At 47.6% G+C, this 24,010-nt stretch overlaps 10 protein-coding genes across 10 annotated transcripts; 6 read left to right on the top strand and 4 right to left on the bottom strand.

Moving 5' to 3' along the window:
- Positions 1–1,216: 1,216 nt before the first annotated feature.
- Positions 1,217–2,340, bottom strand: F5147DRAFT_668884 (uncharacterized protein). Its single transcript, XM_041435406.1, has 2 exons — positions 2,092–2,340; positions 1,217–2,037 (listed from the first exon to the last, which is right to left on the bottom strand). Exons 1-2 carry the CDS (start codon positions 2,093–2,095, stop codon positions 1,706–1,708), a joined length of 336 nt encoding a protein of 111 aa, XP_041298366.1. The 5' UTR covers positions 2,096–2,340; the 3' UTR covers positions 1,217–1,705.
- A 1,526-nt stretch (positions 2,341–3,866) lies between these two features.
- Positions 3,867–4,378, bottom strand: F5147DRAFT_566441 (Yippee/Mis18; the record flags this gene model as incomplete). The annotated part of the gene is made up of 4 exons (XM_041430802.1): positions 3,867–3,947; positions 4,013–4,121; positions 4,176–4,219; positions 4,280–4,378. 4 exons carry the CDS (start codon positions 4,376–4,378, stop codon positions 3,867–3,869), a joined length of 333 nt encoding a protein of 110 aa, XP_041298365.1.
- An 834-nt stretch (positions 4,379–5,212) lies between these two features.
- F5147DRAFT_250343 (uncharacterized protein) lies at positions 5,213–7,189 on the top strand. The gene is made up of 6 exons (XM_041428834.1): positions 5,213–5,331; positions 5,384–5,473; positions 5,548–5,865; positions 5,921–6,719; positions 6,771–6,848; positions 6,907–7,189. Exons 1-6 carry the CDS (start codon positions 5,322–5,324, stop codon positions 7,037–7,039), a joined length of 1,428 nt encoding a protein of 475 aa, XP_041298364.1. The 5' UTR covers positions 5,213–5,321; the 3' UTR covers positions 7,040–7,189.
- A 149-nt stretch (positions 7,190–7,338) lies between these two features.
- F5147DRAFT_648296 (NPL4 family-domain-containing protein) lies at positions 7,339–9,626 on the bottom strand (the record flags this gene model as incomplete). Its single annotated transcript, XM_041433270.1, has 7 exons — positions 7,339–7,544; positions 7,599–7,725; positions 7,777–8,028; positions 8,088–9,273; positions 9,323–9,441; positions 9,496–9,576; positions 9,624–9,626. 7 exons carry the CDS (start codon positions 9,624–9,626, stop codon positions 7,339–7,341), a joined length of 1,974 nt encoding a protein of 657 aa, XP_041298363.1.
- A 432-nt stretch (positions 9,627–10,058) lies between these two features.
- On the top strand, positions 10,059–11,058 carry F5147DRAFT_767987 (uncharacterized protein; the record flags this gene model as incomplete). Its single annotated transcript, XM_041440921.1, has 3 exons — positions 10,059–10,259; positions 10,310–10,715; positions 10,772–11,058. The coding sequence occupies 3 exons, from the start codon at positions 10,059–10,061 to the stop codon at positions 11,056–11,058; spliced, it is 894 nt and encodes a 297-aa protein (XP_041298362.1).
- Positions 11,059–12,084: 1,026 nt separating this feature from the next.
- Positions 12,085–12,964, top strand: F5147DRAFT_668876 (uncharacterized protein). The gene is made up of 3 exons (XM_041435405.1): positions 12,085–12,180; positions 12,232–12,343; positions 12,393–12,964. The coding sequence occupies exons 1-3, from the start codon at positions 12,096–12,098 to the stop codon at positions 12,478–12,480; spliced, it is 285 nt and encodes a 94-aa protein (XP_041298361.1). The 5' UTR covers positions 12,085–12,095; the 3' UTR covers positions 12,481–12,964.
- F5147DRAFT_750568 (PLC-like phosphodiesterase) lies at positions 12,965–15,216 on the top strand. The gene is made up of 11 exons (XM_041440162.1): positions 12,965–13,536; positions 13,589–13,644; positions 13,698–13,749; positions 13,799–13,867; positions 13,916–14,021; positions 14,072–14,280; positions 14,330–14,368; positions 14,418–14,458; positions 14,508–14,754; positions 14,810–14,873; positions 14,927–15,216. Exons 1-11 carry the CDS (start codon positions 13,420–13,422, stop codon positions 15,028–15,030), a joined length of 1,104 nt encoding a protein of 367 aa, XP_041298360.1. The 5' UTR covers positions 12,965–13,419; the 3' UTR covers positions 15,031–15,216.
- Positions 15,217–18,179: 2,963 nt separating this feature from the next.
- F5147DRAFT_668865 (uncharacterized protein) lies at positions 18,180–19,228 on the top strand. Its single transcript, XM_041435404.1, has 2 exons — positions 18,180–18,672; positions 18,729–19,228. Exons 1-2 carry the CDS (start codon positions 18,403–18,405, stop codon positions 18,981–18,983), a joined length of 525 nt encoding a protein of 174 aa, XP_041298359.1. The 5' UTR covers positions 18,180–18,402; the 3' UTR covers positions 18,984–19,228.
- A 908-nt stretch (positions 19,229–20,136) lies between these two features.
- On the top strand, positions 20,137–21,716 carry F5147DRAFT_668862 (Rieske [2Fe-2S] iron-sulfur domain-containing protein). Its single transcript, XM_041435403.1, has 6 exons — positions 20,137–20,446; positions 20,525–21,011; positions 21,064–21,098; positions 21,154–21,182; positions 21,234–21,579; positions 21,646–21,716. The coding sequence occupies exons 1-5, from the start codon at positions 20,230–20,232 to the stop codon at positions 21,294–21,296; spliced, it is 831 nt and encodes a 276-aa protein (XP_041298358.1). The 5' UTR covers positions 20,137–20,229; the 3' UTR covers positions 21,297–21,579; positions 21,646–21,716.
- Position 21,717: 1 nt separating this feature from the next.
- F5147DRAFT_668860 (kinase-like domain-containing protein) lies at positions 21,718–23,921 on the bottom strand. Its single transcript, XM_041435402.1, has 6 exons — positions 23,767–23,921; positions 23,342–23,716; positions 23,032–23,290; positions 22,830–22,975; positions 22,674–22,781; positions 21,718–22,617 (listed from the first exon to the last, which is right to left on the bottom strand). Exons 1-6 carry the CDS (start codon positions 23,826–23,828, stop codon positions 21,849–21,851), a joined length of 1,719 nt encoding a protein of 572 aa, XP_041298357.1. The 5' UTR covers positions 23,829–23,921; the 3' UTR covers positions 21,718–21,848.
- Positions 23,922–24,010: the final 89 nt, after the last annotated feature.

Raw genomic sequence — 24,010 nt, 5'->3', positions numbered from 1 at the left:
CTGCATTAATGAAGAACGTAAACAAAGGACCAGACTCGGATCCTGCTACAGTATACCGGCGCGCCCATTGATTCCGGCCCACGGCGCGACCCCATCTGATAGGAAGATTGCATAACTGAGAACGTGAAACAAAGCCACGACTAGACCCTCAGGTATTCTCCCTTCATTACGTCTACGACGAACGGCTGTCTCGGAACGATTGGCTCACTGGTCAACTCAGTATGAGTCATGTGGATTTCCGATTGCGGAGTACGGTGTCAGAATTGAGTAAGGAGAACCACCAAGTGAACGATCCAGTCGAAAAGTTTGCGAATTCGCCTCCTCTTCGGTAGGGTGCATGAGCGGCGATAGTGTTTCCCTGGAAAAGCAAGAACAATAAGTCAGGACGGGATGGGGCGATCATGAAAACTGGTACGTTCCTTGCCGCGCTGTCTATCAGATTTTGATGGGTGCCAAATATGGTGTTAGCAGTGTCTGCCAAATGACTTTGTACTCGTGGTTCAGAGGTTGCAGTTGAATTTTCCCAGGTCCCGCAGCATGGTGCATTGTGCAGGAATCCTAATTCGGTCTTGCCGCCAGCCGCAGTTCGAACTTTGATCGGGAATGGGTGATGAATATGGGGTCAGCTACACAAGACGGGGAAATCATTGGTAATTGTGTACTCGTAGGTAGAGCATGTCATGGTCAGCTCTCTGGTGATACATGCTGATGTCGCTTCGCCAAGCCAATGATATTGCCGACTACTTACCGCAACTTCCAGAGTAGGTAGCCACTTGGTATATCGTCACCAGACCAAGTGATTGCGCTAGTTTCGTCAAGCGATGTGTAAATATCCTTGAAGCTGGTCGTTTAAGAACAGTGGATTCTGAATCATTCTCGAGTCCCTGTCTGAAAAAAAAGGGGGGAGGGGTGTTATAATATCCGGACTGACTCGGATATCTGATATGATGCAGAAAAGCTCTATTTCCGCACATACGTTGGATTTCGCAGGAGATTCCACGCATCCCTCGGAGTGATACCTGTATCAAGTGTTCTTCAGATAATGCGCGATGGTTCTTCCGAGGATTAAGGATTAGCTCACATGTGATGTGTTGCAAGAGGGGAAAGTTGTTCACTGCTATCAAAATAAACTCGCTGAAGCGCTGTGAGCAATTAAGCCAAGCTTGTCAAAAAGTCAACCGTGGTAAAGCAGGTGACAATTATACTTAAGCACAGATTATTGTGACCAGGAAGGACATGGATGCCTTCTTAAAAAGTTGCCGTAGTTCGCCCAACGTGACTTGGGAAAGAGGCTCAGTTGAGATACTTTCGCCCCCGAAAGATAAGACAAACGACAAACTTCCCATTGTGATAAGGTATGCGTAGTTGGAACAGGTGGAAGTATGTGTGGAACGTGGAATGATACGCATAGTGTTGAACAGGTGGGAGTATGTGTGGAACATGGAATGGCACGCATCGTGATAAAGGCAAGTCGTAGAATGAAAATATTGCGTAGAAGGAACCTATTGTATGCTAGTGTGCAGTTCTGCACGTGTCGGAATGAGTTATATACCGAGATATAAAAAAAACTTCAAATAAAAAGAAGCCACCAATCATACAACATGGTCGGAAAGGGTTTGGAGTAATGCGCCAAATGGTGGTCGATCTATGGCTCTAGGGCACACTCATCAGTCTAGTGCAAGAGTACCACACGCGTCCCGCGGGCTCAATCCTGCCTGCTCAGTTCTCCCTGGGTCAAGTCAAGTACAAAGACTGTCTTGGAGTTCTTTGGTGGTTCTATGAACTTGACGGGTTTTTTTGATGAACGCGACGAGGCGTTTTGTGATATTGAAACAAATGGTCGCAAAGGGCGAGAGTGAGGGAATGATGGTCGCATAGACGACGCTCTCGACGAGCCAGACGGGGCGTTCAATGACGATGCAGCAAGAGGTGAAGAAACATATGGCATCGAAGATGATACAGCAAGGGGTGAAGAAGCGTATGGCATCGGAGATGATGCTCTCAGGACAGGGTGTACTGCAGACATGGTCATTGCAGCTGTGAAAAACATCAGTTCACAGCTATGTATAGTAGTCAAAGGGTTGAACATACGCATTACGTTGAACAGAGCGGATGAAAATTTATGAGAACCGTAGGGCAGGCGGTTGAACTTGTACTGGAAGTTGGAAGAGTACTTGAGGGTGAAAGGAGAACCTGGATGGTGAATGATTGTGGAGACGTCGCGTCAGACGTGGCGGTCGTTTACTGGTATTTATATACTTTGTTGCAATCCTGTGGGGATGGAATGCAGAGAACTCCAACCCATATTATTAGCGACGACATGTTGGGGATTGCCTAAATTTAGATTACCGTGTGACGTTACCACAACCCCAAAGTGTGCAACAACTCTCAGATTGTACTATTCATGTTGTCCAGCTGTTGCTTAACCCAAAGTACTTGTCATGAACATGAATACCGAATTTTCGCAGCGTGGTCAGGCGGCTCTATCATTGATAGTAAAATTTAGCTGACCATGACCCGAACTTTGGGTCCACTAGCTTGAGACTGCATCAACGTTTATCTACCCCATGTGCACAGGCGGCTTGCACTTAGTACGCCGTCTGCTCAAGTGGCTAACAGCTTTAATACTCTTACTGACATTAATCTCCCCACAGTGATAAGAGAATAGCTGAAACCGGTAGTAATGCAGCTGAGTCTACTCTCAGCATGACCTAGCGTACGAGGCGTCTCGATGACATGCCCCCAACTCAGCCATCACGCATCTGTACTGAAGGGTTTCACTTCCGTCACCCGCATGAAATGGCCGAAGTTCTAGTGTGTAACTTCAGAGGCTTCCACGGCTTCGCGTGTTCACCAAGCTACGTACGTACGAACCCTAAGGCCTACACCCTATAATTGGTGCACAAGCTGGCTGATGTACTGTAAGGCCACAGTCGGACAAAAGACGCGCTTTTGATCTGCCACTTGCCCAAACACTTGCCACCCAGTTCCCGTGTGACCGCAGTGTACTGACTGCATGATTGTTTCATGACACCGCATTTACAAAGCACTGGGGAATGTTTCGTACTACCTAGAACAGAATAGTACAAGTTCTGGATCCGATCACTGCATCCTTCGTGGAACATATTAGCATGTCCAAGGTCGGCCTGGTAGAACGCCGCTGGCACTAGAGCGCGGTTTGATTTGAGGCACATAAAGAACGGCTGTAGTTCTATCACTGTCTGCCAGAATAAGGATCTATGCATTGATATTAGGGTGAGATATAATTTGAAACATTTCCATACACGACTCTTGATAACGAGTGATACGGACTTGAAATGTGTGTTGAGAATAGGATATGCCATGCTTCTAAATAACCACATTGAAAAAAAAACGATTAAGGACGAGACTAAGTGAGGATGCAATGAGATAGTAAGTACACAATAAGTTTCGGAGGAGGGAGACAGAAGGGTACGGAATACATTTCTTGGATTCGTGTGACTGCGGAGATCATAAAGAGGATCATAGTGGCACGATGCAAGATGGCGCGATAGGAGGCACACAGTGCGTGAGCTGCGTGGTTCGTACCTCGTGCAGAAGAAGATTCGAACGGCGATGGCTGAGGCAGGATGATGACTGATGGTGCGAATGCCTCCGCCAACCCTTCTACATCTGCCATCTGCATCTGCCCTACGTATATAACGATTTAAGCAACAAATTGACAGTCCTGGATGGGTTTCGAAGACGGAAATGATGTTACAGTGGTGGGGCCAGGACGATCAACGAGTGGTCGACAAATATGATGTGTCGTTGGGTCCTTGTAATCGTGCGTCGTGTTGTTGGAGTTGTGTGGTAGCCAGGTAGATGGAGGACCGAGGCACTTGAGGCTACTGGACATCGACGAGAAGATTTCGCTCAAGTATATATTTGCCCTCCTTGTATTGTTGCGATTGTTCGTATGCACGATCCTTGAACGACAAAAGAAAGAAATGAGGTGGACTATGCAATAAAATGTCTAGATGTCATGACGTACATATTTCCAGCCGAGGACGGTGGCACATTTGACGCAATAAATATCCCGAACAGTATGGTTGCCTGTGGTCATTTGGCGGTCATTTGGTTCTCCTTCTATGACATTAACACTGGAATCGGAACAGTGAGATGAGCGTCGATGTTAGTACGAACTCAGAGCTCACACGCCATCGAAGAGATATGCTCGGCCATGTTGGCCGTTGAAAGCCTGACAAAGCCCGCATCAACACACTAGACCTGGAGACGAAGGATGAGAGTGGTGACGCACTCGTGAAATCATAGAGTGGATCGTTGCAAGATGGGTCTTGCACTTGGAGCAGCCATAAATGCGTTCGCCAGCCAGATAACGACGGTACTTCATCCCCATTTCGTCTGGTGTTCTAGCTCAGGAGCGAAAAAGCGATTATTAACTTGAATGAAACTGGAGGCGAAGATCGCTTGGATGGCGAAAACTTATAGGAAACACTATCCTTTATACTAGGGACGTGTGAATGTAAGTAACAAGAAAGAGCAGGAAAGAGTCGGAAGTTGTGAGTTGACATAGACCTATAGTACGTCCCCGTCACACACCTAATTAAGCTGATACGTTTCCCACCTTGCTTCGGCCCCTTCAAGTTGGATAATAACCGATCTGGTTGACCTTTTCCATTTTTCTCTTCGCGGCTCAGCTTGCAGCCTGTTCGCATGCAACAACGGCCAATCGCATCTAGGCTAAGGCTCTGCCAAGGCCTTACAGATCATCGATCAGATGTGATACCGGGATCTATTCAAACCACTTGGAGACTGGAGCGGTGCACGGCCGTTATCGATTGATTATGACTCGTGGAGGCACTCAAACCATCTCTAGGTCTCTATCTACGCATTAACGCCATGTCTTGGTATCGCACAATATTAATATTTAGCTCGTGCTACCATCGGGGATCCTACGCTGCTCGTAACGTGGAATGAGCAGGCTACGGTCTTGTCCCCATGATCCTCAATGGCGCGAGGAGTCGCTGAGGACTATTATTGGCTTGAATTGCCTGTGCGATCTGTAGCGGAATTATCTCCATCTGCAGTCTACATGATGTTATCCTGTGGTAAATAGAACTTTCTTGGAGAGCTTTTCCAATTCGGATAATAATATAGTCTGCCTATTAGATCGCAGTATGTAACTCATGTCCATGAGCGCTTCTCCTTGGAACAGGGTGGCAGGTGTCTCGGCGTACGGAGTGGCGGATGTCCTTTTTCGGCATCATGAGTGTTTGAAGTACTTTGACGACCTCAGTGTTTACTAGTTTCTTGGAGGACCTGTAAGGTATTGTAACGAAATGGCACAGGGTATGGTCTTGTAATTAAATAATGCTCATTACTCACACCCAAACCATCACAGAAAAACCGGACTCAGTGGTGCGTTTGTTGTCGTGTGCCCTTCACCGAATCCGCACAACACCTCCCCGAGTAATCGCTTCGCCAGCAACTCGTGAGTCGTACGATCTTTCTCTTGGAATTCTGTATTCTGTATCTTCTGACCTGTTACGAACTTGTATCCCACAGAGCCTCGTCGGGCCGCTGTCGCTATCATTATCCGTGTCGTACCTCCTCCCAACACCATACCAGTGGCGGTTGACACTCCTCTACCCACTTTAAATCAATTCTTCGAGTTAGATTGGGTCAAGGACCCTCTCGCGTGCCCAGAATTTCTTCTTTTGAGACGCGATGGTGCGGGCCCTTCAGATGCACTTCCAGGGCGTGCATCTGCATTCCAGAACTTCACTGGCGATGGGACTTGGAAAAGCAGCGGCAAGGCTGGAGCTCACGTTGCTTTCCCCGGCGGACGTACTGAAGAAGGAGATGAAGGAGGTCTCTATACAGGTATATGCGTTTCATCCACTTTCTTGACTTTATCTCACTCCCGACCTCACGGTAGCCATGCGTCAAACATGGGAGGAAATTGGCTTGGACCTCGCAGAGCGTGACTTTCTTTGTATAGGTCAACTCGATGATAGAGAGATCACTACATCGCTGGGGAAGCGACTCCTCATGATTCTGTCTCCTTTCGTCTTCCTACAGCTCACTCCAAATCCTCTCCCCACCGACCCAACGGACGGGACCACCATCCACTGGGTGCCGCTTGCGACTCTTGCTAGCGCAGTTTTGCCAGGGCATATAGGTGACAAGATGAACGCAAAAAGCAGATGGTCCAGCGTGACTGTGGATGCTGCGTCCAGGCTTACGCCTCGACGCGCTGCTATCTTGAAAATATTAGTCAGAGTTCTCATAGGCAGCATGCAGTTCCCTGCCATATTACTCGATCTTCCGGAGTCTGACGCGATATCAGGCTCATCCGCAGGTAGCCCTGCAGCACTCCCAAATAGTAGATCGTATCCCCCACTGACGCAGGACAAGCTCGAAAAGGGATTTCCAGCTACGAAGCCGCTTTCTGGGAAGGACCGAAAAAAGTCACGGCACCAACTCAAGTTGTGGGGTCTTTCCCTTGGCATGACGCTCGACTTGATGGCGACTATGATACCACCCACTTCGCTTCCCTCTTCTGCTAGTCTCAATAAACAGCCCACATCTCAAGATCTGCACAAAGTTGCCTTGCCTAGTCTGCACCTCCCTTTCCACCCTGTAGGGGGTGAAGGGATGCGCATTGATGCTGTCGCACCCAGCCTAGCAAGTGTTTTCCCTCGTTTCTCTTATCCGGATGTCAACTTCTGGATTTGGTATGTCTACTTTTAATATTGGTCATGGGCAACTAAGTGATATTCCTTCAGGGTCTTTGGAAAGCGTTATCGCGAAGTTGTACGTGGCTGGGAAGCCAGTGTACGCGATGGAGGCTCCAATGTCCGACGGTACTTGGCGTTTCCATTGGAATCTGGTATATTTTAATGTTAATGAAACAATTTTCAGGGTCAACTGGTCGGGCACGGCACTGAATACATTCTACGCTGCGGTTCGCAAGGCTTTACTCGTAGTCTTGGTTCTTCGTGCAGTTGGTGTACTCGTTGGTCTTGTGTTTGCTGGATGGTGGGTGTTTGCATGAAGAGCCTCCTCTGCGTGGTGACTTCTGGACCCTTGCTATCGTGGATTTAGGATCTTCGTTGAATACTATTCTTTTCATTACGATATCTCACTAATACGATCCCGGACCGGCATCTCACTAGTCACTCGTGGACTTGTTCATTTTTACAACTTTTTCGGATCTCAAAAATCGTGAGACACTCTGCAAAATTAACTTTTCTTCATCTCTCCATTTCATTATTCCTGATGTTACAGTTGTGCAATCTAGTGATGTATGACTTCTCTCCTTCCTTCGCAGTAGTTTCGTTCCCTAGTCAACTATTAGCCCAAAGGCAACCCGCACACCTCGCAATCTGTCTCTCCCTCGGGGTTCTCAAATGTGCAATGTGGACAAATCTTGACACCCGAACCTACTCCACTGAAACCTTCCCTTCGGGTAGCTTCTTCGGCAGCGATTTGATCGAACACGTCTTGAGGAATGTCTTCGTCGATATGAGACGATGACGGACCAGGTGCAGGTGTAGATGCTGGTGAAAGATGCACATGAGAAACGGCATCCAGTGATTGACAACCACACTTACGAGCACTCTCCCGCGTAAATGTCATGAGTGTCTGCCAGCTTTCGGTCTTGAAAAGTGCATTCAGTACCGAAGGATCCCCCAACAATGACGGTGAAGTCACTGTGCTGACGAGAACTTTCATGTCGACCTTCAAGGTGTCAGGAAATTGTTTTGTGGACTGACACAGTTCATGCCATACCTTCGATACAAGTTGCGTGGTCTCAAGGAATGCAAGTAAATGCCAATCGCTGAGCCATTTGGCGAGCTCCAGACGCTTTGACGCATCGCTCGTTGATGTAGGGGGGCTATCTGACAACTGAGGGGCGCCAAGCCTGGCCAAGGTCTTGAGAACATCTTCTATGTGTTGGTCTTCAAGTCCTGGGCGGTTCTCGATGGCAAACTGGTTCGAGCGGAACAGCGGCGATGGATTCTGGGGGAAACCATGCGTGACCTGTATGAAGTGAAGCATGCTCAGTTATATAAATACCCCATTCATTTACTGAGCCTCACGTTAACGAGCAGGTATTCAACCGGGAAGCAGGGTTTGGCAGTCTTCTTGACTTCGAGGTTGTATTCATTCTTATACCTGAAAAACACGTCGGGCACGTAACGTGCCGCATCCTGACTGCGGTCTTCCTCTTTGATGCGGACAATTCCAGGTTCCACGCTAGCTTCGATCATATCGGCGTCTACCATTGCACACGCTTGCTCGGAGACTTGATATGCGGATATGTCCACTTTTCCATCTTCCGTAGCAGTAAGAATAGCGGTAACCATCCGTGATCCGAATGCTCCACTAGAACATGAGCGCGAAGGAGTAGGGTTGGACTTCTGTATAGTGGCAGCAAAGATGGCCTCTAGGGAGGACACAAAGAAGGAATGAGGGTGGCGTTTATATATGCTTTTAGTCCTATCTTCTGGATCTGGATCCAAGTCCGTGAAAATGTAACCGACGATGGTCAGTGGAGCTGAAGACATCTTGGCTAACTCTCGAATGCGAGGCTCATCCTCCCATGGAATACCAAGAGTCAATCCGTCGAGTTCACCTTCTTGAGGTGGCTCATATAGAGCTTCAACTACAGCTTTGATGCCCATGGGCGCCTTTTCATACGGCTCATAGCGCCCAATAAGCCAGCCAAACCTTTGCAACCCTGTAGATCTCCATGCTTTGAGGAAGCGTTCTATAATATCCGGTGAGGCGATCTCCAGGTGATCGACCATACGGAAGGGCTGAGACTGGAGCGTGATTGCAGAAGGTTGACAGCCCGTACATATTCCGGCTGGCCAAGGCGGGTGCCCGCCACTGGGACAAGGATTTTTAACCTTGTACGATAATGGAGATAGGGGAGGAATAGCAGTGGCGGCAGCGGATGATGTCTTTGGCGATATCTTGTGAAGATACGCGTGATACGACAGGTGCTTTATGCTATGTTCAGCCTGATACGCAGCATCGTATGGCTCAAGTGGCATGCAATAGTCGCACATCCCGTTGGCGCCATGTTTGCAGAAACGCGCGTCACGATCTCGTGGAATTTTTCCGTTTTTCGAGCGCCAATATATGTCGACCACATCTTCTTGTACATTTTCCCATATATTTGACTGCACTCGCGTTGAGCTTGGCGCATCGATGGTCATTGGTGTTGCGGGAGCTTGTGAGACTTTGGTAGCATATCCCACAAATATCATATCCCCATGCCTGTCCTGTTTAATTCCACAAGATACAGAAAATACAAGCGTTTACTTACTTCAGCCCAAGGGTTTGCAGATTTCGCCCTTTCAGAGTGGACACTAGGGTTTCATTGCCTCTGGGTTGGTCCGAGACCGTAAGAGACACAGGATCGGCATCCACAGTCGTCTCTAAGATCTGAAATTCGAAGGCGTAAGATATGTAAGCTCAAGAGTGGTTGACATCGCTGACCTTGTTCACGAGCACTGAAATATCAGCGGTTGAGGGAAGTTCGAACCGGAAATTTCCATCTTTCGACCTGACTCGCAACAACTACACGGTAGTGAGACCCTGCGATATATGGAGAGCTAAATACTGACCATGTCACTTCCCTAATTGAAGTGAGGTAGGATGTCTTGTAGGAGGAACGCGTAATGCAGTACAGCACTTTAACATCCTCAAGATCTAAATATCCATCGCTGACTAAGCTCTACGTAGGTCTTTCCTCAGCACCTTGAAGGACTGATGCACTTCACCTTAAGCTTGGCTGGAGTGCAGCTGTGGGGCCAACATCGTACTGATCAAGGTCAGATTTTTTTCGTTGGTAGACTGGTATCAGTCTCATCCAGCTATGAGCGATGAGCGCTAGCGCTAAGCAGACTTTTCAAATCTTTCCTTCCTTACGTAATAATACCACTCAGTTGACTTCTCCTAAGGAGTGTCGCAATAATGGGAAGGGATTGCGACTCGCTTCGTGGTAGATTTGGGTCTTGAAACAATGGGTACTTATGATGCAGCTGACCTTTTTTCTCATCATGCCACATTCTCTGGACAGTTCTATCACCTACGAACAACTTGATTCACTCAGATTCGAATACATACAAGCAGAGCTCGCCAATTGGGAAAATATCGTGTTTCAAGGTGACATGGATGACTCGCGTAAACAGAGGGAAGCATCTTCCAACACTGGCGATCATACATCAAATCCAGGCAACAATTCCGCCGATAATACAGGGGTACTTGACAAGATTTACTAACCGAATCAGACTCCTGACAGTTTTTAAAGACAGGACAACACTTTCGCGGTGCTGCACCGCCTCATGTTCCACCTGAGGCATACAACTACCTTATACATGCATTACTTTCAATGCAAGGAGCTGTACCACCCCAAACAGCACATAACCAATCGTTACCATACCCTCAAGGACAATTCCCGGCAGGTCCTTCCACATCCTCAATTTTTCCCGATGTATCCTACCAAGCCATGCAACCCAATCTACCCCTTGCGATGTCGTCTACAGGATCTCTTTCACATTTTCCCCCCGCTATGATGACCCCACATTCAGGCTTCCACAGTACAATTAATGAGCCTTCAGCGGTTGCATCATCGGCTTCTCCAGATGCAAGTGATAACGCAGACGAAGCTTCTGCCATTGCTGAAGACAAGCGCAGACGAAATACTTCAGCTTCAGGTTCGTGGTTATCTCGAATTACAGACACGTGGGTCTGAATACGGATCTTCCATTAGCCAGATTTCGGATCAAAAAGAAGCAGAAGACGCTCAACCTTGAGCGAAGTGTTACCGACCTGACTGGCAGGACGGAGGAATTAGAACGAGAGGCATCGGAGCTGCGACGAGAGAATAGCTGGTTGAAGGAAATTGTGCTATTAAAAAGCAGAAGGAGGGGCGTATCTGGTGGCTCACAATCTAGGAATTTACAACAAGCAAGTACTTCGTCCGCACAGGGGGGCGGTCATGACGGTGATCCTAGCAGCGACGAGGAAGAAGGTCACGAGACACGCGAAGGGAAATAAAACAACGCGTGGTGGAGGTTGAGCCGTTTACGCTATATCATGTATGTGTGTGAGACTTATATTCAAGATCATAGATGTCACGGAGATGTTTTTTTTTTCTGGGCGTGTTTTGGCAGCCCATCTCTGATAAGTTTAGCGCAGCAGCCAGGACTTTGTAGCAACCAGGACTTTGTAGCCGCATGTTCGCACATTTGTATCAAATTGTATGTACCTTGTAAGGCCAAGACTTTAACTATGGTTAAACCTAATATGGCTGAAACGTTCCTTTTTGTTCGTTCATATCGGTCAAGTATTTTAATGCGTACCTGCTAGCGTTTCGACGGGAAATGTACAATTTTCACTTAACATCACGACGACAACACATATTCGTATCGGGTCTACTTTAGGGTGTACCTCAGGTCTCTTTGAGTCCAACAAGAATTTTTTTTTGTTGCGAGCTTGTTGTAGCGGTAGCAGCGGAAGTTGGTCGAAAATAGAAATGCACAAGTTCGTCACGCTATGTCACGCGCGGCACCTACAAAAAGCTTCAAAGTCCGACAGGGCTCAATCGAGTCTAATTGGTCGATACAGCGAACGAGTTTCACAACGCCACGGACAATTCCGATTTTGCCTAATGCAACGAAGCGGAGACTCAACCAAGCTAAGCCGACAGTGTGTCACGCTGCACTCATGTAGCACGCTGTAGCCTGTGGTGCTGTTCTATTGCCATAGAAATACCTGGAGTAGATTCAGAGTGGTGTATTTTATATATGCTGAAGTTCCTATGATGATAGATCAATGGGATGTGGGTGGATCTTGATTTTAGTGTCCAAAAATCACACATTTTGGGTACACTTGCATAATGTTTCATCTCGGAAAGGTTCCAGTGTCGATTTTAAATTTTTGATTTGGTGGGCACCGTGAGCTTATTGAAAATATGCTAATACTTTTTCTCCAGCTGTTCCGAATGAAATGGATGTAGAGTTGTAAGCTCTGAAGTGCGTTGTGCATTACCCATTGATTGTGTCATAGTATTGGTCAAGTAAGCATTCTCACGCATGTCTTTTGGACGCCCACCATCAATTAACGTCGGATTCAAGACTTCCCCTCCAGATCGCGGTTCTTTTCCTCTGGACCATGATGGTTTGGCTCACTGTCTTCATCATGACATGACTAACTGATTATAATATGCAGGCGAGTGCAAGGAACAGATGATGCAATACATGGCTTGCTTGCGCAAGAATTCTAGTGAATCCACCCCGTGCAGAGTAATGAGCAAACAATACCTTGATTGTCGAATGACCAAGTATGCCAACGTCTGTTTTTGTGCTCTCAATAGCTCACATTTGTTGCAGAGGACTGATGGAGCGTGATGAATGGAGGAATCTTGGATTAGCCAACCTTGAAGGAGATTCCGCCGAACCAACGCGCACTTCATCCTGAATGTATCTACACCTGCTCCACAAAACGAAATCCATGGAACATCGCGGATCTGACGAACATCTGGCTGAGGCGTGAGTTGCAACGAGCTGTAGTAATGCAAGAGTACACCACCATCATATGACAGCAAGGTCTATGTCATATCCACGGAGCAATGGACATGGGGAACGGGAAGGGGTGGTGGATCCTAAGTTCTTTTTCATGGCATTAGCGAGACTGGCATGATCAATAATCGATAATCTCCGGCAGAGCTTGTCGCAGAGGGGCGCTCAACAGCACTCGACTATAGTCTATAGACCCGGTCACCCGCCGGCTTGTAACGCATTTCGGTTTGTTTACACCCCGTACACATTGGATAGTACTACCGGGGGGTCTCATAAGCCGTTCCAGGTCTGAGTATCCCCATTAAATATTAGCGCACGGTCTTTATCTCCTGACCGTGGATTATGGAGCGCTCGATGTATGAAACTAGCTTTTTCCATCGTCGTGACTCACTACGGCATGAAGCTACTTATATCGTGTTGGCTGTTCATCACGCACGTTCCTCTTACCCAACCAGTTCACCACCGGAACAATACTTGATACCGCGGTCGTCTACTTGCATTCAATGGGCCGACGCACGTTACTATGAGTCGCAGGATGGCGTGTGCTACTCTAGTAACGAAACTGCAAAAGCAGCAGTGAATGATAGCCGGCAGGCCAGTGACTTGCCTTGCCAGGAAGTGAACGTTGCAGCTGGCAGTGCCACCTGTTCAAATCGCTGGCAGCTGGAAAACATCGGGATCTTTTACTTGAACGTTCGTCTCGACACTGGTCGTTTTGAACGTTTATCGATAACCGGTGTTTTGCCGAATGCCGTGGTGGGCAATTCGAGAGCAAGGAGAGATCTTATATGAATTATGGACTGACTGAGGCGGAAAAATAGATTCATCTCCCTTCATCATGTGCATTATATTTGTCTATGCCCTCGTATTCACAGAGATTTCTCTGGTTTACGCATCACCATCTCAGGGTCCATTTCGAACTGTGTCTAACAATCATCAGTTCTATGATGTCCAGGTGCGTCACAGTAGTGCACTCGAGGTCATGGCTTGTACAAACCGTAACCCAGGCTCATCGCGGAGGAAGAGGAAATGTTGTCGAGAGCACTCTACCGAGCTTTGCATGGTATAGTGGACGAGGTCGATGTTTGATTCACCTCAAGCGAATTCCCGTCACAGGGGCCTCATCGACGGCGCCACCACACTCGAACTAGACAACGGCATCACTCAGGCAAGCTCTCACTTCTCAGAGTCACGCATCCTTCTGAGTGGGCTTACAGGATGGTGAAGTCGTTGTATGGCATGACGAGAATATATTACCAGAAAAGTGCTCTGACACTGCACCGGTGGTGAGCAGTGTTGTAGAATTGATTGTGATGGTTAACCGACTCGCACAGGTCCCAGATGATCCCGCATATCCTTATGTCGGAAAGTTTATATCAAATCTTACGTTGGCTCAGATAAAGACCCTCGATTGTGGATCAAAGCGTCAAACAAATTATCGTATATACTCCCTTTTTAACTGTAACCATTGTCGTAAACATTTTACACAGCTCACCAGCTTGCATATCCTGGAGCACGGATACCCACATTACGGGAAGTCTTCGACTTTGTGTCCTGCGTAGATCTGTCCCACCAGATGCTTTGGAACATCGAGTCAAAAATCAACGCTCGATACCCAAATCGAACTGCTGGCGTGGATGATTTTGTCCAGAAGCAACATGAGATATTCATATCTAGCCCATACTACCAATCTATTACGGTGAGTATGGCTCTGTTACTAGTGCTCCATACTCTAATCACCTTGCCAGTATCAAAGTTTTGACTGGCGAACTCTAGTATCCATGAAGGTTTGTGTCTCATGTTCGTTCACTCTGCTTTTTTGATCATCAGCTGAAGACATTGGACGATAAACTTATAACTTCTGCTCTTATCGATGAGTGAGTGAATTTCGAGCCAATACATTGCACGCCAACTGTCACCATTCAGGGACACTGCTTTTACGTCGCGTGGCTCAACTTCCCCGTGGCTGGCTGGCCTACGCCTTGAATCATTTCCCGGACCATCCCTGTCCGAGCAGATAGCACAAGCCGCCCATGCTATACAAGCGGATATTTTATCTCCCACTGGAACATTCCTCATTCCCTCTTCATCCCATGAGGGGTCCTCCCACTTCACAACTCCTGAAATGATTAGCGAAGCTCACAGGTTCGGCATGAAAGTTGTACCTTGGACTGTGAGCACTTCTCATTTCTTCACAATAAACGATATTCACACATCACCCATTGCAGGTGAATGGCTTGGACCGTGCCGAAGAGCTCTTCAAGGATGGTGCAGATGGAGTTATTACGGATTGTAAGTTTCAAGTCACAACAAGTATTATTGATTGCTCATGGAATGCATGTCAGACCCAAACGTTGTTAGGCGGTGGGCCAAACAACAAGGACTTCGGGTGGCGCCTAAATATCCCAGACAACGTGTCTTCTCCTGCTTATACCAGCACATGCGTTAGTGTTCTTGATGCGATGCACCGAAGGATAGATTTTCCCCATTCGTGTAAGATAGCGATATCATATTCTCAGTTATGATTACCAGGCAGCTTAGATTTCATCAGCCACAAACTGAAAAACCATGCAAATCAAGACATCACTACCATGTAAATAAGACACATACCATCTACGTTCTATTACACTCGATACTTGTTAAAAATTGACACGAATAAATCAAGAAATATAGAACTTCTATTGGCCTATTGAGGGCTATTGCCCTACGTGCGGCATGCCGCCACACCGAGAACGTAAGTACATATGTCCCCCAAATCACACATTCGATCGGCAAGTTGTCTATCACGACTAAGTATAAATAGTATGAAGTAACTGCAACTTATGTATTCGAAAGACTTATCTCAAATGCCACGATGAGAAAATGCTGCGCCAAAACTTGAATGGGGTAAGTTGCTCATCATCATCAGCGTATGTATCGTTAGTGCAAGGTCATCGACGATCCATGCCACAGCAGCCCTATCCTGATCTTACTTGAGTGCAAATCCTGTAGTATTCGAGAATTGCCCAAGGCGTACGAGGTCAATCGAAGGTGAAATCGTAATGTTTGGGCAGAACGGGATGCATATTCTTCAAGGACTTGGATTGGAGGAAGCCCCTCATCACCGGCCCAATAGCGGTCATAATTCATGCTTGCAGATGTACATGTCGTCTAGTGGCCTCTCGGCTAGGTCTTGTAAAGCGTCATGGTTTTGCTTCCACGTTGATCATGTGATGGGACAATGATATCAGGAAGTATTGCTGGGCATCATGAAGACTCATTCCTGATGGCTATCTTTCATCTGGGCAGGCTTCCACTTGCTAGTGATGCCACCACACTTAGGTTAAGGAGCATCTCTGAGTCACTAATAAAGGACCTTGAAGACGCGAATCCTGGCATATCGGCTCCGGCAACATTGGCAGTCAACTTTATTTCGGACCTGAAGGCTGTATTGAGTGTACTCACGCAATTCTAAAGGGTTCGGCAGCCTCAAGTTGAACAGATCGTTGCTGAGGCTAACCAATATGGAGACAAGAAACGGGAAACAAAGTGCTTTCGGTATCCTTACTAAAACAGTAATAAGGATCGCGCTCTACTTCATGAGGGACAGCTCTGTGGATGGATGGATGGATGGATGGACGGCTTGGGTATAAGCGCCTGGAAACAAAGACTAGACCGACCAAAATACACGAAAGCAGCCAATCCAGCTAGTGCATCTCGTGTTCCTATGGGCATCGGGATGTCTGGATCCCGCCGTTTGCAGGTCTTGGAGGTGGCTCAGATGCTTGCGCCCGTCAAAGATCGAACTCATTCAAGATGATTTGGCCGGGTTCCGTTGAAGGTCTTCTCCGAGTCAACCCAATGAATCTCAACGCCTCCAGGGTGTCGCCAGAGATAGGTGGCCTTCTTCAACGACTCGGTCGTGTTATTATGTCACGATGTATGTGGTCATTACAATATGCTTGGTCGCACCAACCAAGTTGAGGTGGACGAGGAAGCATAAAACTTGATACTAGTACCACCGCTATGTAATCTTGAATTTTGAATTTCTATATTTGGCCATCTACGCTTTCATAAGCTCGATTGTCTAAGATGTCACGTGCTCGAACCAACTGTGGTTATGATATTGCAACCTGATCGTTTACTTCCACTGCCAGTGGCGTCCTGTTCGAATACCTCGAGGGTTTGCAGTTATACCCGGCCACTTGATGCTTATGCGAAACCTTTGAGTTGCTGCCAGTGACTGAGTGTACTACATGGTAACGGACGAAGGCTCCCAAAAATCCAAACTGTTATTCGGCACTAGTGTGCCCATGTTGAATGACTCAAAGCTTCTCTTACCACAGAAGTACAGCAGCAGGTCTGTAGACTTCCACTTGCTCATCTTTCTCTTAGGTTGACGGTCTCCAGCCGCTGAATTTGTTCGCTGGAGATGAGCCACCTACCGATAGGCCATGGACGATAGCCACTCGAACCATGGAAACGTAGCTGTAGAATCACGCAAGAACTACCCAGGGGATTATCCTGAGCTGGACCACCTCTTAGAGAGGTGGAAGGAGCATCCATTTAATCTTGATGCCCCTGCGAATCCAAGCGTGTCCAATACTGAGTCTGATGAAGAAATCTTTGAACAACTTGGCCAGCTCAATGTCAAGGATCCTGAGCACTCAAGTAACGAGGAACTTCACATCCTGAGTGGATGATGGTGATGCAAACGGACAACCTGATAATGCCCTTTTGTTTCTCAAGGCGTTAATTTCAATCTCGGATGAAGTTCGTGAGGCTGCCGACATTCACGCTAACTCCTCGCCCTACATGACCGCAGTCCGGAATACCTACATTTATGCCTTTATTTCTACAGCATGCTGCTACCCACGCATCTGTGTACCATGGCCTCGAAGGCAAGAAACGCCTCCGCACAACTCAATACACAAACACTAACGAATATTCGGGCTGATTTTGCCCGCACCCCGCTTAGCATTCAGTTCTATTTCTTCTAATGCGATATTTGCTGGAAGCTTCATCATCCTTTGGTACTTTCCGAACTCGAGCCTCCTAACTGCACTGTTGATGACTGATGACACATTGCACACCCAAAATGACTGTTCGATGGCACACTAAAATATACACCGACATGAATCATGTCCGATGTACCTCCAGAGTACGCTTTACAACGACTTCTTCCACGCCCGGGAAAGTGGGCACAAATCCAAAATTGGTGGCGTTTACTACAAGGAAGTAAAATGAACATTATGTTACATGTAGTGGCTCATTTACCGTTCGCAGTAGGATGCCTGGGTCTTAAACCATCCAGCCGCGCATGATCAAGGAGTCATGCCCTTGGTTCAAGAAGGCCATCAGCCACTTGACCAGTGGCTACGGAGCGCTTGAGCACTCTTCAGCAACCGTAGTAACAGTGAAAGGTTGCTTGTTCATTGCATTGTGATAATAATATAATCGTTACGGAAATCACAATCGCGCTTTATCGAATGTAGTGAACGCGCCTGCTCACAAAGCGGTTCATCATTCATCCACAGTCCACAAGTCCACATCATCTAGACATAAAATCGCTGCTTAGCATGACATCTCCCATCAACTTATCTTCATTCACACCACGATGTTTTTCACTACACCTGTCTCCACGAGTCGCCACTCTCTCGACTGCTATCTCCGCTACCACCCCGCAGTCTCATTCGCTGTTAGTACTCGTGCTGCCCAGCATCTTGGAGAGCAACGTGAGCGTGCATGGGCTCTGCGGTATCAGCAGGAGCCTGTGAACCAGCCTACCCTAATTGCTCTTCTTGCTCAAGAATACGATGAATTTCCCGACCAGCAGCGCACGATGGACGTCTTGTGTGCCTGTACGCCACAGGACGAGGAGAAAATCGGTGGTACCATGGCCCGCAAGCACGCTGAGATGCGCAGGATGCAAGAGTGGCAGCATTTTATTGCTTTGCAGGCCCACATCGAGGAGGAACAAGGTTTTGCCCGCCACCGCGCAAATGCCGAGAAATTCCTCGCAGAAGCTGAGGCCTCCCTCAGCGAATTTCTACCTCCGGATCAGGAACCATACCTCAATGCCTTTCAGCCTTTCGACCTGCCTGATACTTCTGTATGTTCTCACGTGTCCAGTGGCTCTGTTTCATGTGACTTACCATGATCACTCAGGTCCGCACTCCCACCTCCAAGATCATCGTAGAGGATGAGCCTTTGCCTAAGGACATGATTGAGGGCTGTGCTATGACAGAAAACTGTGTTATGGCAGAGTACCGGTTTGAAGAGCGCGATACGCTCCAGTCGATCTTTGACCGTCTCTCTGCAGGTACTTCGACCGAAGTTCCTATTGAACGCGTTCCCGTACCATCCACTCCCGCGGAGACTTCTAGCTCCATGCAGGTCAAGGTCAACGAAAAGGGAAAATGAAAAGCCAAGGAGATCCCTGGATTTGACGCCGAAGACCCTGTGACTGTTGAGCAACCCGTTCACCCGATGCATATTGACCTCTCGGAGGACATGAGCAAAGTGGATGTGAGTGCATTCTTCCTCTGTTGAGAGCTGTGAGAATGAGGAATGGTTTCGATGCTTGATCATCTTGTATCTTTTAATTTAAATATCACTTATGTTCTACATATACTTTGTTCTATCCGTTCATATTTACTTGATTACGGTACTCCAGTGTGTAAAAGGAGTACATACTAACAAACTCAAATGCATATATCTCGTACATTATTGTCGCATGATGGATAACGCAGTGCATCGATGCATATCGATCGTGAGGCACAGGACATGTGATCAGCCAAAACTTGTCCAAGACAGAGCTCAAAGTCTTACATTCCTCACGCAATGTCCCTGAAGCTACGACGTTGACTCGACCACACAAAATTATTCATGACATGAAATAAATGAGCGTTCAGTATCTACACCATGTAAGTGCCTAAGCACAAATGGCCCTGAATAACCACTGGCTTGGTGGCACCTGCGTCATGCTATTATGTTGATTGCATGGATCACGTCGGGGCATGTGCCTATTTGGACCAGCCTCAGTCAACAGTTAACCCCTCTTCATCGGATCTGAAGGATGTACTTACTACTCACGCAATCCAAAGGGATCGGTAGCCCCTTGAGTTAACAATATTGTTGCTGAGGCTACGCGAGGCAGCAGAAATTGGAAATAAATGCTTTCGAGATGCTCATGTTGAATCCAACTTCATGAAGAACTGGGTTGATGATATAAAGTGCCTGGAATCGAGGACTAGGTCATCATACACGAAAGTAGTCGCATGTTGTATCCATCCTATGAACATCATGGGGCTCCAGTGGGGTGTCCGTACATGTGTATCGTTGCCATTTATTTCTAGATCCTACCGCTTGTATTCTCCCAACGCCTCAAGGCTCTCGAAAGAATTTGGTGGCCTGTTTCAAGTTTCAATAACCCGGTCATGTCGCGAAGGCCAAGAGCCTAGCGCAACACCGATCTGTACCCTTGCCGGTGGAGGTTGTCATATTTGCTTGATCGCACCTAAAGCGAATGAGGACAAGGGAATCGGTGGGACCGTGCGAAAATTTACTAGTACGGGCAAGACCAACGACCGTAAACGTCCGATTGTTAGAAAAATACTCCGCTCGAACAGTTACTAGTTACTTGCAACCACCGCCAGCATCGTCTGACATGGCTTCCTATGCCATCAGGAAATCTATAAACCTCGCACCGACTGTGCGCGCGCTCCCAAATGGAATCCCGAGCGCGCCGCGTCTCAATCTCGTGGTACGAGCACCTTCGGATGGCCATGGTCATGGTGCGGCAGGTCCCCGTGCTGATGTCCCCACACGCTTGACTGGAACAGTCACGAGTCCTTCAGTTGGTCTAGTTTCCAAGACTTTTGTTGGTAAGTAATAATTTTTCGCCTTGCTTCAACTTACCTTCTCAACACTAACGCTGACCCAAACGCGTCCCTTGCCATTAGCTCCTCCCCCCACAACCCATCTTCACCAGCGCCTCATCCACACATCTGTTGCAGTGAAAGATGCCCCTCAAGTGCCTGATTTCACCCCATACACCCCGAAAGACGAAACCACCAACCGTGCCATGTCGTACTTCATGGTTGGCTCTCTCGGTGTCCTCTCCGCTTCTGTTGCCCAGTCCACTATTACTGGCTTCCTGGAGACCATGGCTGCATCGGCTGACGTCCTCGCTCTCGCGAAGACCGAGGTAGAACTTGCCAGCATTCCGGAGGGCAAGAATGTCATCATCAAATGGCGCGGAAAACCTGTGTTCATCCGTCACAGGACCCCCGATGAGATAGAAGAGGCACGGACTGTTGATTTGAAGGCACTCAGGGACCCTCAAAGGGATGAGGACCGAGTGAAGAAGCCCGAATGGCTGGTTATGCTTGGCGTTTGCACACACCTAGGTTGTGTCCCGATTGGCGAGTCGGGTGACTACGGAGGATGGTGTGTTATTTTCCTTTCATTACTCGACTGTTTTGACAGTCTCGCTATCTAGGTTCTGTCCATGTCATGGTTCTCACTACGATATTTGTATGCCGCCATGGTTCCTTTGCTTAGACTTTTACTAACCAAGTTCAATTTGCAGCTGGTCGTGCCCGGAAGGGACCTGCTCCGGTAGGGGTTTTTCCTCTGTATTCTGAATTCATACTGACACTATCTTGCAAGCTTAATTTAGAGATTCCTCCTTATGACTTCAATGACGCCGAGGGAAAGCTCGTTGTTGGATGAGATTAATCATGTGCTGTTTTTACTGTCCTGTCATGGAGTCATAGACATCACTAGAAGTCAGCTTGCAGTTGCCTCTTGTCAAGATTTGTGTGATAATTATTGCTGAGGTGTTCTGAGTATAAGTGACAGCGGCAGGTACACAGTACAGTGAGATAGACAAAAGACACTGTAGCACATGCTCTCAATGCTGTATAACACTTCTGTGCATACCCGCCAATTTGGACCTCTCAAAATCTACAACTCCCTCAGTTTTCAAGTAAATGAAAATCGCTTCAGAGAAAACGTTCGTACTGTCAAATTTAGGAGTGTTTAAATTACTGAAGGTCTTTTTTTTTTTTTATGGACATAGAAATTTTGCACACAGTAAGCGGTGAAATGCACCATGGCACTCCCACAAATGTCCCACTCAGGTGCTTATGGGGTCCTCTTCTGGGCATTTTCGACGCGTGGTATGGAATCAGCTGTAATGATGAATAGCCTAGGTCTAGACTGGCTATAGATACAATTCAATGTCCGTGTAATAGTGTAGTGTAGCCTTGATGATGGTAAAAGTTACGAGATGATAGGACGTTGAGCCAAAGAAGCAGAGCTCCGTCTGTTGAGGATACGTGATAACCCGCTCATTGTCTTCTCTTTGGTAGTAGGTATGTCTTCATTTATGGCATTACGGGAAGCGGCGCGGGTTAGGCGCTGCCAAAGTTTCGGAGAAACCGATGATGGGGGAGAGGTGGGGGCAGAGGCTGGGCCGTCTTTGGACGAGAAAGATGAAATACGAACGTTGGGTGACGCCCGCTTTGGAATGGGAATGGGACGTGGCTTAGGCACATGTGCAGGTGGCGATGCAGGAAATGACAAATTCGAACTTGAAGGTCGGGATTCTCCGTATCCAGCGTGGGCTTGCGAACCGAACTCAACCGTCTTCTCGTTCTTAAGATCCAGAGCTTGGCCGTTGATGGAGGTCGAGTCTGAAGTAGGCATGATTGACGTCGTTTCTTCTTTGATACCGTGTGAAAGCTCGAATCTTGGATGTACTGAGCGAGTCAACTGGTGATCGTTTGATCCAACATCGAGACTTCCCCTTCTGGATACACCCCCTGAACTATCTCGTCCTGGACCCAAAGTGATCGATGATTGATTTGTCTCTGTAGAGTTAAAGTCCCACGATTCCACTGTTCCATGAGTAACCGTGCTTGGATGATGTCTACGACGTTCTTGGCGCATTGTAAGGGGTGGGAGGCCGTCTAATATTGTGCTGACCAGATAGGATTTCTTCTTGGCAGACTTGAAAAATGGGGTGAGAAGCAACTTCGCAGCCGTTGGACTGTCAAGGAGATAATATGAGATATTAGGGTGACGAGGTGCTGGAGACAAAAATACCGTTTAGAGGGGTCTTTTACCAGACATGCATCGACTACGTCCTTGAAGGCGCGTGAATACCGGTGAACACCCCCTACCGAATCAAGCTTCGGTGGTTTACCCTGAACGCTGGAAAGGGTTTAAGGAATGTGATCTAAACGAATAGATTAAACTTACGTTTGCAAAAGGACATTATGAGCGCTTTCTCTCGATCGTGGAGGACGACCTTGGGTAAGCTCGATAGCAGTTATTGCAAATGACCAGATGTCAGCCTTCGAATCGTAACGATGACCCTGAATAAGCTCGGGCGCCATCCAACAGGGCTACATAGTTCAGAAACGTTCGTGTCAGAGCATCCTAGGGTCTGAATGGCACGCACGGTCCCGACAAACGATCGTCGCTTTCCTATACCAGGACGTGCAAGTGGGGATGCAGGACAGGAGCTATTAACAGGAGACACAGGGTCAAAGTTGATAACACGATTGCCAGTGTCATTGTAAGATCTACTGGACATATCAGCATCATCTGTGAGAGATGCGGCTACCCCAAGGTCGCCTAGCAAAACTGTGCCGTCATCATCGATAAGAAGATTGGCAGCTTTTATATCGCGATGAATAAATCCGTTAATATGCAGGTAGCTGTGCAAATGTGGTCATTATAGCACGGGAAAGGAGATAAAATGGACTAACTTGAGGCCTTCGAGGGCTTGCTTGAGGATGCATTTAACAACCTCTTCTTCCATTCCACCGGGCCAACCGTAATGCATTATGTCGGCGGCGCTACCCTTGTTCATGAGGCGGAGGGCAATATATAATTTGTGGCCAACCATCCAGCTGCCGCGTACACGTAGCACATTTGGGTGTTTTGACAGGGACATGAGTTGTGTCTCCCGCTGTAACAAAGACAGCGACTGAGGGGGCAGCACGTCTAAGTCAAGAACTTTCAACGCGCATGGCATAGGGCGTTGTGGCCCTGGCGAGGGAGGGTTGTATACAGCAGCATAAACCACAGATGATGCTCCGAAACCGATGGGAGATCCGATAGTGTAGTCCGTGCAACGGTCACTGAATGGAAGTGAGTCTAACTTATTCACTTCAGTAGATGTTTGTATTACCTATACAATTGCCAATCGTCTTTAACGGAACCGACAAATTTCCTGGCGATATTAACAGTCATTTGATAAGCCCTGCAGCATACCGTCAAAGCTGCCCTGGAGTAAGATATATAAGTACTGCTACAGAGCCAGCGCTGAGCGAACGTGGATAGGTGCGGTCACCGCCGGTGTATTAAGATTTGCCGTAACTGCGCGTGAAATTAAGGTTTTGATTTTTCATATGTATGTCATCGCGTGACAACAC

This window comes from Suillus discolor (assembly GCF_016758755.1).
Source record: "Suillus discolor strain FC423 chromosome Unknown F5147scaffold_4, whole genome shotgun sequence".
NCBI classification, from domain to species: domain Eukaryota; kingdom Fungi; phylum Basidiomycota; class Agaricomycetes; order Boletales; family Suillaceae; genus Suillus; species Suillus discolor.
This window is presented reverse-complemented; position numbering and strand designations above follow the sequence as displayed.